Genomic DNA, 15,274 nt, shown 5'->3' on the forward strand with positions numbered 1-15,274 from the left:
AGGGGAAGAGAGAGAGAGGAAGAGAGAGAAGGAAAGGGAAAAAAAGAGAAAAATATAGAAAAAGAGGAATAATTATAATAAAAATAGTGAGAAATGTTGTAAGTTACCTTCTGGAAAAATTCAAAACTGCTGCTAAATTGAATTTTAAAAACAAATTATATGTAGTTAAGCCATCTATCTTTAAGTATTTTAAGATGATACCATTAAAAAGTTATGGGAAGAGATAGAAATAAACAAAAAAGAGATAGAGAGTGAGAAAGAGAGAGGGAGAGAGGAAGAGATAAGTTATATAAGAAGCGATATAAAAAATAAATTAGAAAGAAAAGGCAGTCAAAAAAGAAACTCCTGGAGACTAGAATCTTATATAAATAGTTTTCTAGATAGAAAGAAAGATGAAGATGTACAGAACAAGGAGTGGAGGAGAGATATGGAAAAAGAGAAAGAAAGAGAGGAGTGCAGAGGGAGAAGTGCAGAGAGAGGAGTGCAGAGAGTGAGTAAATACGATAAAAAGAATTGAAACAAAATTTAATATTTTTCAACTGAAAAGATACAAATGAAAGAAAAATAAAAGAGAAAAAATGAAAGAAAGAGAAAAAGAGAGAGAGAGAGTGTGTGCAAGTATAAAAACAGAATGAACGAAAGACAGAAAAAAATGACAAAAAAACACCAAAAAGCGACATCCATAGTCTGGAGAGGGGGTTTTTCGATAAATAATTAACATGCAAACAAGATGGAACATAAAATATTTTGTGGAAATTTTTAGTTAATGATGATGGTGTTGTTGTTGATGATGATGATGGTGGTGGTGATAATGATGATGATGGTGGTGGTGACGATATTTTTTGTGCCATCTTTGGTGATGAAGTTTACTTGGTGAATGAATTCTTGTAAAATATTTTTTAACGGAAAGACAAAGATGCATTTGCTTATACATAGATATAATTAAATTTATGTCCATAGATATAAATATCTCGTTGGCAACAACAAAGACAGCTAATTGTAGACACATAGATAAATAACTGCTCTCTTCCCATAGATAAATAATCGCTTCATTTGCATAGAAAGTTAACACTCTTTTCCGGCAACATGATTAATTATCGTTCTTTATTTACATAGAAAAATAAATAACAAATGAGTCCAATTTCCTTCGACCATATATAAAAATATGTTACTTGACGCCATTTTTAAAAGGAACATGTTTTTACAACTGTGTTATACAAGCATCGATGAATATTTTAAATGTGTATATATCTCTCTGTCGGTCTGACTATCTTTTTCTTTTGCATTTTACTCTCGTTGTTCTTCCCATTCCATCTCTCTCTCTTTTTCTTCTCTTTCTCTCTTTCTTCTCTCTCTCTTTCTTTCTTCTCTTTCTCTCTTTCTTCTCTCTCTCTTCTCTCTCTACATTAAGTAAACATTAATGAAAGGCACATCTTGTATTTCAAAATTGACCTATCATTATCATAACTATAATCGTTTGCTCCTATTTATGATAATAATTATAATCATCATCATCTTCATCATCATCATCATCGTCATCATCTTCATCATCGTCATCATCATTCATTAACTAACCGGTTATTATACAGCATAAATCCAAGTAACAAAAAATCGACCAAAAACACAACAGGCGAACTTTAATTTATAAAAGATAATTCCTCACTGGAATGCATTAGTAGGATGAACCAACAACGTCTCTATATACTCGATTGTATTGCACGCATATTTTGAAATATTTACATATATATATATATATATATATATATATATAGGTGTGTGTGTGCGTGCGTGTGTGTGTGCGTGTGTGTGTTTTTACTTGTTTTGTTTCTTTCACACAGAATTAATTGATATGTCTCTTTGCCATTAATTTTGATGTCAGCCATAACCAACAAACGAGTATGCTCAGAATTTATTTCACATCATTCAATTCACTTTTTAATAAATTCAAAAACAATGCAAGTCTTGAGTAGAAATACCAACACAACGAGTCATGAACGATAATTGCAGAAGAATAATTTCCACCATGATAAGAAAAGTCATCACAGAATGAAAAGGAAGTGGTCATAACAGCATCTCAACAAAGAATCATAACAAACTAGTAATTACAACGATAACAAAACGTAGAAGTAGTAGTAGTGGTAGTAATGAAGAAATAGAAGCCGTGGTAGTAGCAACAAAAACAGCTGTAGTAGCGGCAAGTAGTAGTAAGCGTAGAAATTTCAGAATTTTTACTGTCATTTCTGTTAGCACCGGTAACGATTGCAATAGTAAGAGTAACATTACTAATTGTAATATAGAAAGATATATATATGTGTGTGTGTTTGTGTGTGTAACTGTGTGTATATATATATATATATATATATATATATATATATATATATATATATATATATATACATACATATATATATATATAGTAGTAATGTCATTGAAATTGAATTGGCCAAACATATTTCATTCCCGGCAAGATTTCGGAAAACACGTTATAAATAAATAGACGAATAAGAAACAAAATAATAATAATATTAATAATAATAAATAACAGAATTGTCTTTTTAAAGTGGAATAATGCTCAAACATTAAAATTTTAACGAGAAGCTTTGTATTGTTAGCTGGAAAGTACAAAATAGAACGCGTTTGTACCCATGTGTGTTTGTATATTTGTGACTTTGTATGTATGTATGTATGTATGTATGAATGTTTGTATGTATGAATTTTTGTATATATGTTTATGTGTGTGTGTGTGTATGTGTGTGTTGCTCGGAAATGTTAGATTACAAACTTTACGGTCATCATCGCCATTTTATTTATTCATCGCCATCTACATCATCTTCTTCCTCTTCGTCATCATCATCATCATCATCATCATCTTCACAACCCTTCTTCTCGTCATCATTATCATCATCACCTCGGAAAATTTCTTTCATGGCGAAGATGGGGCGGATATAGTGCTACTAGTATTTCGACTACTGCCACTACTACAACTACTTCTGCCACAAATAATTTCATCAGTGCCAACATTACAACTGCTACTGCTACTGCGAATGCTGTCACTGTTGCTATTACTCTTTGACTCGCTATTAATACCACCATCGGATTTCAAGTAAAGTTCAGTTTCGGTTTTATTCTTTCGCTTTCGTTTTTTAGCCAGTGGCGCACCATCAACGGCCAACAGTTTAAAACCCTCCCTCTTATTTGCGATCTTCGGTGAGGCTGTTGATGACGTCGTGACTTGCCAGGGGTCGCTGTAAGGAAACAGCCAATCATGATCGAGCAATTGTTTGATTGTTAGGCGCTTTGTCGGGTCGACAGTTAGCAGGCCTGTTGTGATTGGTCGACAAATTTTAATTCGTATTCTTGATTAATGAGTCAAGTCAATTTGGAAATTTTTGTGCGATTGGATGATTCAAAATTGAAAATGATTTGTGATTGGTCAATTCAAGTTAAATTTTTTGTGATGGTGAAGCTTAATGTTGATAACACACTGAGAACAATAAATAATTATAATACTAATATAAACACTATTAACACTGACGATGATGATGATGATGAAGAAGATGATGATGATGACGATTATAAGAGCTATAAATAACCTTGAATGATATTTTTAGCATCTTGGGAAATTCCATCCCACCTCTCGCCTTTCATGTTGTAATCTCCAGCTTTTATCCTCCTCATTATGTTAAATAAAGCCGCATCATCATCGTCGTTGTCGTCTTCATCATTGCTATTATTATTATTATTATTATTATTATTGGTAGTAGTAGTAGTAGTAGTAGTAAAAGTAGTAGTAGCAGCAGCAGCAGTAGTAGTAGTAGGAGCAGTAGTAGTATTGCTAGTTAAAAAATTTTCAATTCGATGTTGTTGATGTTGTTGTTGTTGAAGTTGTTGTTGTTGAAGTTGTTGTTGTTGAACTTGTTGTTGAAGTTGAAGTTGTTGTTGTTGATGTGTTTGAATATAATTAGGATGATGACGATGAAGAAAATGATGATGATGATGGAGTTGTGGTTGTTGTTGATGATGATGATGATGGAATGGTGGTCGGCCCATGAGCATGGTATACTGCCAAGTGAGTTATTATTATTATTATTAGGAATGCACCAAATAATAAATTATTATTATTATTAGTACCGAAAAACCTCAAATTTTTCAAAAATGTAAATTTTTTTAGAATGAAAAACAAGCCACTGATGAAAATTATTGTTGATCCATGGCTTGGCTATCCAACCGACAGTTCGGTACCGATGTAACATTCAATCTCTCCTTCAAATTCACATGTTTTAACAGCTATGACAACAACAACGAAAACAACAACAACAACGAAAACAACAACAACAACGAAAACAACAACAACAACAACTAACCAATATAACTCCTAAACTCCACAGGTCACATGACTCGTCATAGCTCCTCCCCCTGCGGCCATCTTGATCAGCCCCATCAACGGCATCACTACCATCACCAACAAAATCATCATCATTACAGAATAACGACATGGGCAACTTGCTCAGGACTTCGGGAGCAGCGTAATATAATGTAAAGCACGGGGTCTTCAATCCATTGCTCGCGTTGGAAGTTTTGCTGTTGTTCGTGCTGGTACTGTTGGGAGTGTTGTTGTTGTAGTTGTTGTGGTTGCTGCTGCTGCTGCTGTCGTTGCTGATGTTGTCGTTAGTGAAGTTAACATGTTTACTACTTGATTCAGTACTTGATGCAGTATTATTAATGTTGTTGTTGTTGGTGGTGACGTTGTTGTTGTTGATGTGGTTGTTGTTGTTGATGTTGTTGATGTCGTCATTATTGTTCTTTGGTGTTTTTCTTTTCATTTTTTTCGCAAATCCAAAATCAATCAATTTTATGGTATAGTTTAGATTAGGAGTTTTACTATGATTAGTACTATTACCAATATTATTATCATGATGATCACCACTACTAGCAGTAAGAGTAGTAGCCGCAGTAGTAGTAGTAGTAGTAGTAGTAGTAGGAAGAAAGTTTTCAAAAATATTTTTACCACTAGCTAATTCGTTTTGATGTATTTTAGTGTCATTGCTACTATTGTCTTTAATACCCTCGTTAATATTATTATTATTTTTGTTGTTGTTGTTGTTGTCGTTTGTGACGTCATGGTAATTTATCAGGATATTCTGTGATACAAGCAATGAAATCATTTTTTTCAATCGCTGCGTCATAAAAAACAATAACACAACATCGACACCTCAATACAAACAACATCAACAACCACAACAACATCAACAACCACAACAACCACAACAACATCAACAACCACAACAACATCAACAACCACAACAACATCAACAACCACAACAACATCAACAACCACAACAACATCAACAACCACAACAACATCAACAACCACAACAACCACAACAACATCAACAACCACAACAACATCAACAACCACAACAACAACAATAACTGCAACAGCAACCGCAACAACTGCAACAACAACAACAGCATTTAAATAAGTTGCGCATACAACAACTACCCAACATAATGTTCCAAAAACAACGACAAATACTCTGTAAATAAATAAACCTCTGGTTTAAGGTCCCTGTGAACGATGGAGTTGTTATGGTGCATGTACTGAACGGCGCTCAGCAACTGCCGAAATACGTGCTTCGCTTCGGCCTCTCCGAAATAATTTTGGTGGAAAATTTTACTCAATAACTCGCCCCCACTCACCAGCTCCATTACGATGTACGTGTGCAGCTGGTTCAGTTGAAAATTACCACCCAATTGGTTATTAACTTTTAGCATTTATTTCATCAGCCAGCCAATCAATTTGCGCCTAAATTGGGTCTAACAATTCAACTGCACTCTTTCTAAATTCTGAATTATTGAAATTCAACGATCGCACATCACTATTTTATCCATCCCTATATATAAACTCGCTTCTATTTAATGCATTTCTAATTTGTCTATCCCTAATTTGTCTATCCCTAACTTGCCTAACCTTGTCCTGAAAAACGTCAATCAGTTGGACGATAAATGGGCAGCTTTGTAGCTCCCTCATTATCGCCGTTTCATTTCTCGTATCCACACGCCTACTCACGATTTTTACAGCGTATTCCGTCTTTGTTTTCTTGTCTATGCATTTCCTAATAAGTGAGCATGATGATGACGACGATGATAATGATGATGATCCATAATTTATTGTAATTGATAATTCATAATTTATTGTAATTTTTATTGTAATTTTTCATTCCATTATTATGAATTTATTTATTTTTTATTGTGAATTATTGTATTTAAATTATCATAAATTATTTATGTATAGATCTCGAGGAATTCCCGAACTTGCAAATAGAAAACGATCCCTTGCCCAGCTCTCCGCCGTCAAGGTCCATTGAATATTTCTGGAAAAACCCACTGTCCTATAAATAGAAGTAATAATAATACAAATAATATAATAATATTAATAATGACGACGACGATGATGATGATAATAAGAAATAAAAAAATTTAGAAAGGAAAAACCTTGAAAGTCATGGCTAGGGCGATATTAAGATCTTCATTATTTAGTTTCTTTTTTCTCATCTTCTTCCTCATCCGCCTTTTGAAATTACCGCCATCATCGTTACCACCATTATCAGGATCCTTACCATCACCAGGACCATCATCATCATCGTCGTCGTCGTCATCATCACTCAGAGATAGGAAGGAACCAGATAGAGAATTTTTTGTGAACAAAACCGACGGAGCGACGTATGAGTAACCCTGTGTATGAGTTTATCGATGTATGTGTGAGTGTGTGTCTGTCTGTTTGTGTGTGTGTCTGTCTGTTTGTGTGTGTGTCTGTCTGTTTGTGTGTGTGTCTGGGTGTGTGCGTGTGTGTATGTTTGAGAGAAAGAGAGAGAGAGAGAGAGAGAGAGAGAGAGAAAGAGAGAGAGAGAGAGTCATCATCCTCATCATTTGCTCAATAGATCCAATTATAGACCAATATCATATAACAATCAGTATTACGAAGATATTACAGTTACGTTAAAATATTTTACAAAACGAACCATCCTATTTCAACGAATCAGTCACCATTAATCAACTCGTCATACGCACACACACACACACACACCACACACACACACACACCACACACAACATAATTCACCTTGAACTTTTCTTCATACTCAATAAAATGATTGCAATTAACTTGGCTTGAATTCTTAAGGCCATCGGCGGGGTTTCTCAGGCAGCACGCTTTTTTATGAACAGGCGGAGAAACTAGTGGCTTGTTAGTGAAGCTGTCGTCAAAATTGCTGACGTCGTAATCATTTATGATCTTTGGTTTGAACGGGGGCGGAAGTCCTTTCCTCTGCAGTTTGTCCCAATCTAAATTCTTCAACGGTTGGTCGCCATGGTAATCAATACAACAATCATAAATGAGTGAGAATAATAACAACAACAACAAAAACTACTACAACAATGTTAATAATAGCAAACATCAACAATAAGGATAATAATAATAACAAATATTCTGAAATAGCAACAACCAAAAACCATAAAAGCAGTACTACGTTGAAGAAGGGATGTGCCTTCAAATCATCGATCCCATTCCTGCCTAATCTAAATTTCGGATTCTTCTGGAGCAAGGATCTGATCAGGCTGGCTAGGTGGCGTGAAAGAAACGCGGGAACCGAAGGCTCCACAGAAGTTATTAACCTGTTCTCAACGTTCGTCAGTGTTTAACGGATGTTGTTATGTTAACGCTAACAACAAGGGAGGTAGTAATGCTTGCAGTAGCAGTTGGAAAAGTAGCAGCAGTAGTAGCAGCAGCAGTAGCAGCAGCAGTAGCAGCAGCAGAAGTAGTAGTGGTAGCAGCAGTAGCAGCAGTAGTAGCAGCAGCAGTAGTAGTAGTGGTAGCAGCAGTTGTAGTAGCAGTAGTAGCAGCAGCAGTAGTAGTAGTGGTAGCAGCAGTTGTAGTAGTAGTGATAGCAGCAGTTTTAGTAGTAGTAGTAGTAGTAGCATCACAAAAAATATAAAAGTACATTGATACCGTATCAATAGCTATAATTGCATTGTGGCAATCAACTGCCATTACTCTACTAGGAAATCTCTATCTAATTATAACAATTATAACCATTATTATTCTGTTTATCATTATTATAATTATTAATATTATTATTATTATTATTATTATTATTATTATTATTATTATTATTATTATTATCATTATCATAATTTCAGTTAAGTTTGATGACTGCTTCAGTTCAGTCCCCATCATCATCTTAATCATCTTCGCTATAGACGTCACCATCATATTTTCATCATTATTATATTTATAATTATCGTCATCATCGTCGTCGTCATCGTCATCATCGTCACAAGAAACCTGACAACGGTATCTTCTCCGAGGTCTCCGTTGGAGAAGGGATTCGAACCTGTGATCAACTCAAAGCAGAGAACTCCTAACGACCACCAATCAACAGTCTGTGTCATTCGTTGAAAGATGAATGATTGATTGAATGAATGAACAAACGAAAGAACGAACGAACGAACGAATGAATGAATGCATGCATGAACGAATGAATGAATGAACGAAGAAACGAACAAATGAATAAATGATCATAACTATCATCACTAACGTAATCATGTCCATCTTTGCATTTTGAAGCCAGTTCTGGCGACATATATTCAACTGTGCCGCAATACGAATAAGTTCTATGATACTGATAATGATAACAATGATGATGAAGATGACGACGACGACGATGATGATGATGATGATGAAAATGATGATTAGAAAGGAATTAATGAAAGCACAAACTTCCTGACAATCATCATTATCGCAATCATCATCAACATTCTCAACATCCCTCTTTCGTCATAATTATCATCATCATCATCAGTAGCACTATCATCATCATCATCATCACTATCAACAACATCGTCATCAGCACCATCTACGTCATCATCATCAGCACCTTATCAGCTGGTAAGAATTCTTTGCTTAGTCCGAAATCAGTCAGGACAATGTGACCATCAGCACCCAATAGAACGTTTTCCAGTTTCAAATCTCTATAAATAACTCCTATCTGTGGTGGTGATGCCGACGATGCTGATGTTCATCCATCTATCCATCCATTCATTCATTCATCATTCATTCATCCATCATTCATTCATCCATTTATTCATTCAGCAACCAACTAGATATAATGAATCTAGTGCAATAGCGATCCCTACAATGTAAACCATCCATCCATACATTCTTTCTTTCGTTCATTCATTCTTTTATTCATCCATCTATCCATCCATCTATTCATCCATCCACCAATCATCTGACCTTATGCAACGATTCCAGTGCAATGGCAATCTCGGCGATGTAAACTTTGACCTGCTCCTCATTGAAACCGCCCCTCGAGTTCAGACTACTGTATAGGTCGCCTCCATTCACAAAGTCTTTTTGGCGGGAAATAATTCATCATCATCAACAACACCACGATCGTTATCCTCATCGTCGTCGTCGTCGTTATCATGAAAACTATTTTCGGCGTAATTTCATGATAAGAACCGACATCATCGTCATCATCATCGTCGTCATCATCATCATCGTCGTCATCATCATCATCATGATGCACAGACAACAACATCACCACCAGCACCACCTCAGACCTAGAATCAGATGCAGTTTCTCGTCAGTTTGGAAAGCGTAATGCAGCGTGACCACGAAGGGAGTCCGTCTGATGTGTTCGAGGACCTGCCGTTCGGTCATCATGTGCTCGGCATTTTTCGCTTTTACTACAATCTCTGCCTTTTTTAGAACTTTCATGGCATAGAACTTATTAGAATCGGGGCCGGTAATTTTTCGGACTAGGAAAACTCGGCCGTAGGCTGGTATTTTTAAAGTTGGTTTGTGTGTATGTCGAGGTGTTAGATGGTTTGTTGGTGAAGATGGTGCTGATTAGCTAGTGGAGATGGGTTGATTAGTAAAGTGGGGATGGTTTTGGTTTGAAAAAATATTAGGTTGGAGATGTGATTTGATTTGAATTTAGATTAGGTTAACAAATAAATTTGATAATCAAATATATTTAAATAGATGAGAAATCTATCTCAATTTAACTGACCAACAACTAATCAATACTTATTAATATTAATTAAATTTTGATCGACTGGTACATTAGTGAATAACTGGGTGGAGTTAATTATAATACAACAATTTGATTAGTGATTAGTGGCAAATTAAATTTATTTAACTGACTTCCTTCTCCAAGAACTTTCAATATTTCAAAATCTTTAATACCTACTTTTTCTTTCCCATCTAGGTTTACTGTTATGTGTGTGTGTGTGTTTGTGTGTGTTTGTGTTATACGAATACTCGTTAAATTAAATATAATTTATGTGTGTGTGTGTGTTTGTGTGTGTTATGCGAAGAATACTCGTTAAATTAAATATAATTTAATTAATTAATTAAAAAATTATAATCTTTGTGAAATGAATGGAATGGTAGAAACAAATGAAATGAATGGAATGCTGGATATTAAAGATGAGACAATCACAATCAAAATAATTTTTTATTACAATAAAGACATCAATTTTGAAATAAAAATTTGAAAAACCAAGATTAAATTTTTAATCTCAATCATTAAAAAATGCTTTGGTGCAAACTGGAAAATCCCCAAGATGTCACAAAATGAAAAAAATTTGCAGGAACTGATAATAAAACGACAAACCCTCTTTTAATTCGTGAACGACATTATTTTTATCTGACATTTTTTACTTTATTATGATTATTTATTTAACAATTTCAAAAAAATAAATTAATTAGTTTAAAATTAGGGGTTCAAATTTACGGTAACATCTTTGCAGGATTTAAATTGTATTCGCTTGCCAGTAGAATTTACTTTTAAAATTAATTTTAGTTTTTAAAAAGTGCTGGGCTAAGTTTATAAATTTATTTCTGTTTGTGTATATTCATGTTTTTGGACAAATTTTAGTCGAATAATGAATGAATGAATTAATGAATAATTTTTAACTCTGCTGCTGGTCTAGTTGCTCGTGCCCCTTTCATTTCTCATATATCTCAATATCTTGTTCTCTTGCACTGGTTACATGGCTGGAGCGGAGATGGACACACCGCCATGTTTCCCACCGAACACCTGGCCCTTCACTATCTAGTTAGCATAAAGTTTGCCAGGAGTGTCTGTGGGATCGGGTTCAACTACGGACACAGCAGTTACACGTTCATGACGGCCCGATCGGATAATAAAATATTATCGTTCGATGCTGGCCAGCACTCCTACACTTCGGTTATTATGTCCTAAAAAAATGATTGCTGAGATGACGAGGTGCACCAGAAAGGCTATTAGGAGTAGCAGTAGTGGTGGTAGCAGCAGTAAAAGTAGTAGAAAAGGTAGTAGTGGCAGTAGTAGTAGTAGTAGAAGTAGTAGTAGTGAAAGTAGTAGCATAGAAACTACTAGTATTAAAAAATTGAAGGGAAATAAATAATATTTACACTAAATTAGTTGTACACTTGATATAAACAAGATATGAATAAATGAAGAAACGACCAAACAAACGGATTTATAAATGAATGAAAACTGTTGGTCACAAGGCCGATCTAATTTCATAATGGCGTTCGTATTTACAGAACAAATATTATTCTCAACTCTAACACTTCCCCTAATTGAAACCGCCAGAATTAGTACGTGTATATATATGTAGTGAAAATATATGTATATATAAGGAGAAAAGGTTATTATTTTCATAGATAAACTTTGCAAATTATTTGAAATTAAAAAGAGAATATAAGTAAATATTTATTGTCGGCGTTTCAAAATGGATGAGTACTGCATGAAGCTGATGAACTGGTCGAATCCGAGGATGAGACTAACAACCGCAGTAGCCGCCACAACTACGACGTGGTGTGACGTCACAACAGCAACATCTGACGTCACAGAAACAACATTCCCAGCGCAAACGACATCTTCACCGGACGCACAGCAACTCCTACTACTTCAGCAGCTGATTCAAAACTTCACGTACTACAGCAGCAGCAGCAGCAACAGTACGAACGATACATCATTGACCACTAGCAAAACGACGACGACGACGACGGCAGCGTTTGTTTCGCCTCCCGAGGGCGACCTCATATCTGTCGTCTCAACCGGATTCTCCGCCATTGAAAATGTAACAGAGATGGTGCAAAATTACTTAACTAGGTACGCCGATCACTTCAGCCAGTTCTTGGAATACAAAATTTTAAATACGATCGCTATGATTGGGCTGATTTTCAACCTCATAACGATTTTTCTTGCCAGATTTGATAAAGAAACGCCTAAAAATTGTAAATTTGTTTTTAGATGTTATCTATTGTTTGAAGAAATATTTTTAATTTTCATTTTGGCATTCGTGGCTATGAGGAAGTCATGGATATATGAAGGGAATATGGAACCAATGACGCACTTTACATGTTTTTTGGAGCTAATTCTACTCATTCAACCGTGGTTTTTCAATCAAATTATCATTTTATTAACAAATTCTTTATCTGAAATGAGTTTGGATCGCAAAGTGGCAAAATGTGACGTCGATTTATCAAATTTGGTGAAGAAATTGCTGACGGTTTCGTTCGTAGCCACGCTATTTGTAATCCTCTTCACCCCGACAGTGCGAATGTTTATTAATGAGAGTATATCGAATCACTTCATCTGTGATGTTCCGCTTGAAAATTATTGGGACCTGTACGATTTATCGGATAATAAAAAAATAATCAACATATACATCCATCTATTTTACGTGTTCAGCTTTACTGCATTCAATTATCTCATTCCTTTGGTCGTGCTATCAAAAAATAACTGCAAACTGATCGATTTGGTAAGAAAAATTCACATTGATAACAAATCAGATCTGAGTGAGAATGAAGATAACTTTATATACTTTGCAATCATGATTTCAAGCACTTGTAACTTTTACACGTCGTCCATTACATTCAAACTCGTTCCTATCTTGCTCTACGACATTGAGTTTTTAGTAACATTCATTGGCAAAGCCAGGTCTTTCTTGCTGCTGCTAAACTCCTTGGCCAACGTTTTAATCATTTTAAAATCATCTTGCCATTTCTTGATGTTGATATTTTATAATGAAAACTTCAAAATAATCTTAAAACTTCAGATTTTTATATTGAAATTACGTTTGAAAAACTGGTTGGAAGTGAAGTTTGATCAGTTGCATGGATATTTAATGAGGAGAATTCGTGCTTATGGTTAAATTTAAGCTGGCATATTTTATTTAACACAAAAAGTTACTTATTGGTCAAAATTTTATCAAAGATTTGATTTATAAGTTTCATTTTACTGATAAAAAATTTTAATTTGAAATTCTCATATCCGGTATCGCAATGAAATTGAATTAATAAGTTTTTTAGATGTCAAGGTTGATTTCGTCCTTCGATATGTTGTTTAAATATACATATATGCCATGGTAAGCTCATGATTATCATGTATGTACTTACGTATGTGTGCATGTATGTATATATATAAATATATACAGTAAGTAAATATATCTGTTTATTTTGTTAGTTTTGTGTGCATGTAACATCTTGTAAAATATTTTTTGTTAGACATCGAATATAATGATTATGCTTGCTAACTCACATCGTACAGCTGAATAACTACAGTTAATATGACGTCATTTCCTCCAACGACAAAAAATAACAACTTCTGATTGGCTGGTTTGATCCGCTATATTTGATGTGTTTTTCTATAATGATTATCAGAAACGCGATGCTTTGGTAGAATCATAATCAACATCGATTTTGCAAGAAATTTAATTTAAAATTTTTTTTAAATACCAAGGTCGATTTCTTTGATGTGTTTTTGTCAAATCAAAAACATCATGTACGTGATTATGTATGTGCTTATGTATGTGAGCATGTTAGCATGTATGTGTGTGTATGTTTGTATGCATGAAATAAAATTAAAAAATTTTTAAATGTCAAGGTCGGCTCCTTTTGTGTTTAACAAAAATTGTTGTGAAATGACTATGTGAAATTATTTAAAGCATTATATGTACAAACAACCGCTATCATACTATGAGACCCGTTAAGCCACTGCAGTGAGCCAGCGTAGGATTGCTGCAATCCACATTCTATGACTATGAGCACCAGAATGTAAAATATTTGTTGAAAATAATGAAGATAGTAATTAAAATAACAATTTTGATCTATTTATGCTATTTCTTTCATTAAAAAACAATAAAAGCTTAACAAGATAGAATATGCGAGAACAGTTTGACTATAGTTCAATCCTAGTTAGCCAAGCTAAGCATATACATATAATACCATTAGTAAGCCACTGTATTTTATAGGACAAAAAGCAATTTTATATTCAAATTAACAAAAATAATTTTAATATTCATAATTGAATTTAATTACATTGTTTTAAACATAATCAGTCAAGTAAATATCTTTTAGCTTGTTCTTTAAAACCAAGGGGAGCCTATTTACCAAATTACAACACCTTCTTATGGGTTGAAGCAGGGATATGCAAAGAACCTCAATTTTTTCAACTTTTAATTATTTTCAGTAATGTCTCCCCTTGCTCCAAACCACATAACTAGAATAATAGGACTAATCGATCAATTCGATCTATCGGTCGGGCTATTTGTCGTACTTGGATTGTTGGCTTACGAAATTGCATGGATTTTGACGAGCAAGCTAAATGAAATATTTACTTGATTTAATATGCTTAAAACATTGTAGTAATTATATTTAATTTTAATAATGATTAATAGAATTATGTATTATTAAATTATTTTTGTTAATTTGAATATAAAAACTGCTTTTGGTCCGGTGAAATCCGGTGGCTTACTGAAGCCGAAGGTTGGCTTAGTAGGATTGAACTATAGTCACCCTTTTTTTTTACACTATTCGATCATGTTAAAAATTGGTTTGCTTATGAAATAAACGGCCTAAATAAATCAAAATTGTTATTTGAACAACTATCTTCATTATATTCAATGAATATTTTACATTCTGCTGGTGCTCATAAGAAGCTGAAATACGTTGGCTTACAGCAGTGGCTTACAGGGTTTCATAGAACTCTTACGATAGCACTTTCTTGTACATATAATGCTTTAAATAAATCAATATATTCATATCACAATTATTTTGTCAGTATAAATATAGAAATTGCTTTTGTCAGGTAAAAAACAGTGGCTTACTGAAGCCGTAGGTTGGCTTAATCGGATTTTTTCTCATGCATACAATACTATGAGATAAATCAATCAAACAATCAGTCAAGTCAGTCGGTCGGTCGGTCGGTCAGCC

The 15,274-nt window shown here is 34.2% G+C and overlaps 2 protein-coding genes across 2 annotated transcripts in view; one reads left to right on the forward strand and one right to left on the reverse strand.

Annotated features, from left to right (window-relative positions):
- Positions 1-2,923: 2,923 nt before the first annotated feature.
- On the reverse strand, positions 2,924-10,313 carry HELRODRAFT_82648 (hypothetical protein; the record flags this gene model as incomplete). Its single annotated transcript, XM_009022884.1, has 17 exons — positions 2,924-3,321; positions 3,594-3,716; positions 4,334-4,416; positions 4,504-4,635; positions 5,537-5,727; positions 5,972-6,116; positions 6,316-6,392; positions 6,496-6,527; positions 6,621-6,735; positions 7,166-7,351; positions 7,530-7,679; positions 8,350-8,442; positions 8,598-8,681; positions 8,937-9,047; positions 9,296-9,411; positions 9,625-9,843; positions 10,211-10,313. Coding segments are annotated over 17 exons (2,358 nt in total), but the record flags the coding sequence as incomplete, so codon positions are not given.
- A 1,474-nt stretch (positions 10,314-11,787) lies between these two features.
- HELRODRAFT_175465 (hypothetical protein) overlaps positions 11,788-15,274 on the forward strand; it is a gene marked incomplete at both ends in the record, with an annotated part of 4,280 nt that continues 793 nt past the window's right edge. Inside the window, 2 exons of the mRNA XM_009022885.1 lie at positions 11,788-13,001; positions 15,244-15,247. Coding sequence (XP_009021133.1) covers positions 11,788-13,001; positions 15,244-15,247 — 1,218 coding nt within the window. The remainder of the gene's footprint in view (positions 13,002-15,243; positions 15,248-15,274) is intronic.

Source organism: Helobdella robusta (genome assembly GCF_000326865.2).
Source record: "Helobdella robusta unplaced genomic scaffold HELROscaffold_33, whole genome shotgun sequence".
Lineage (NCBI taxonomy): Eukaryota > Metazoa > Annelida > Clitellata > Rhynchobdellida > Glossiphoniidae > Helobdella > Helobdella robusta.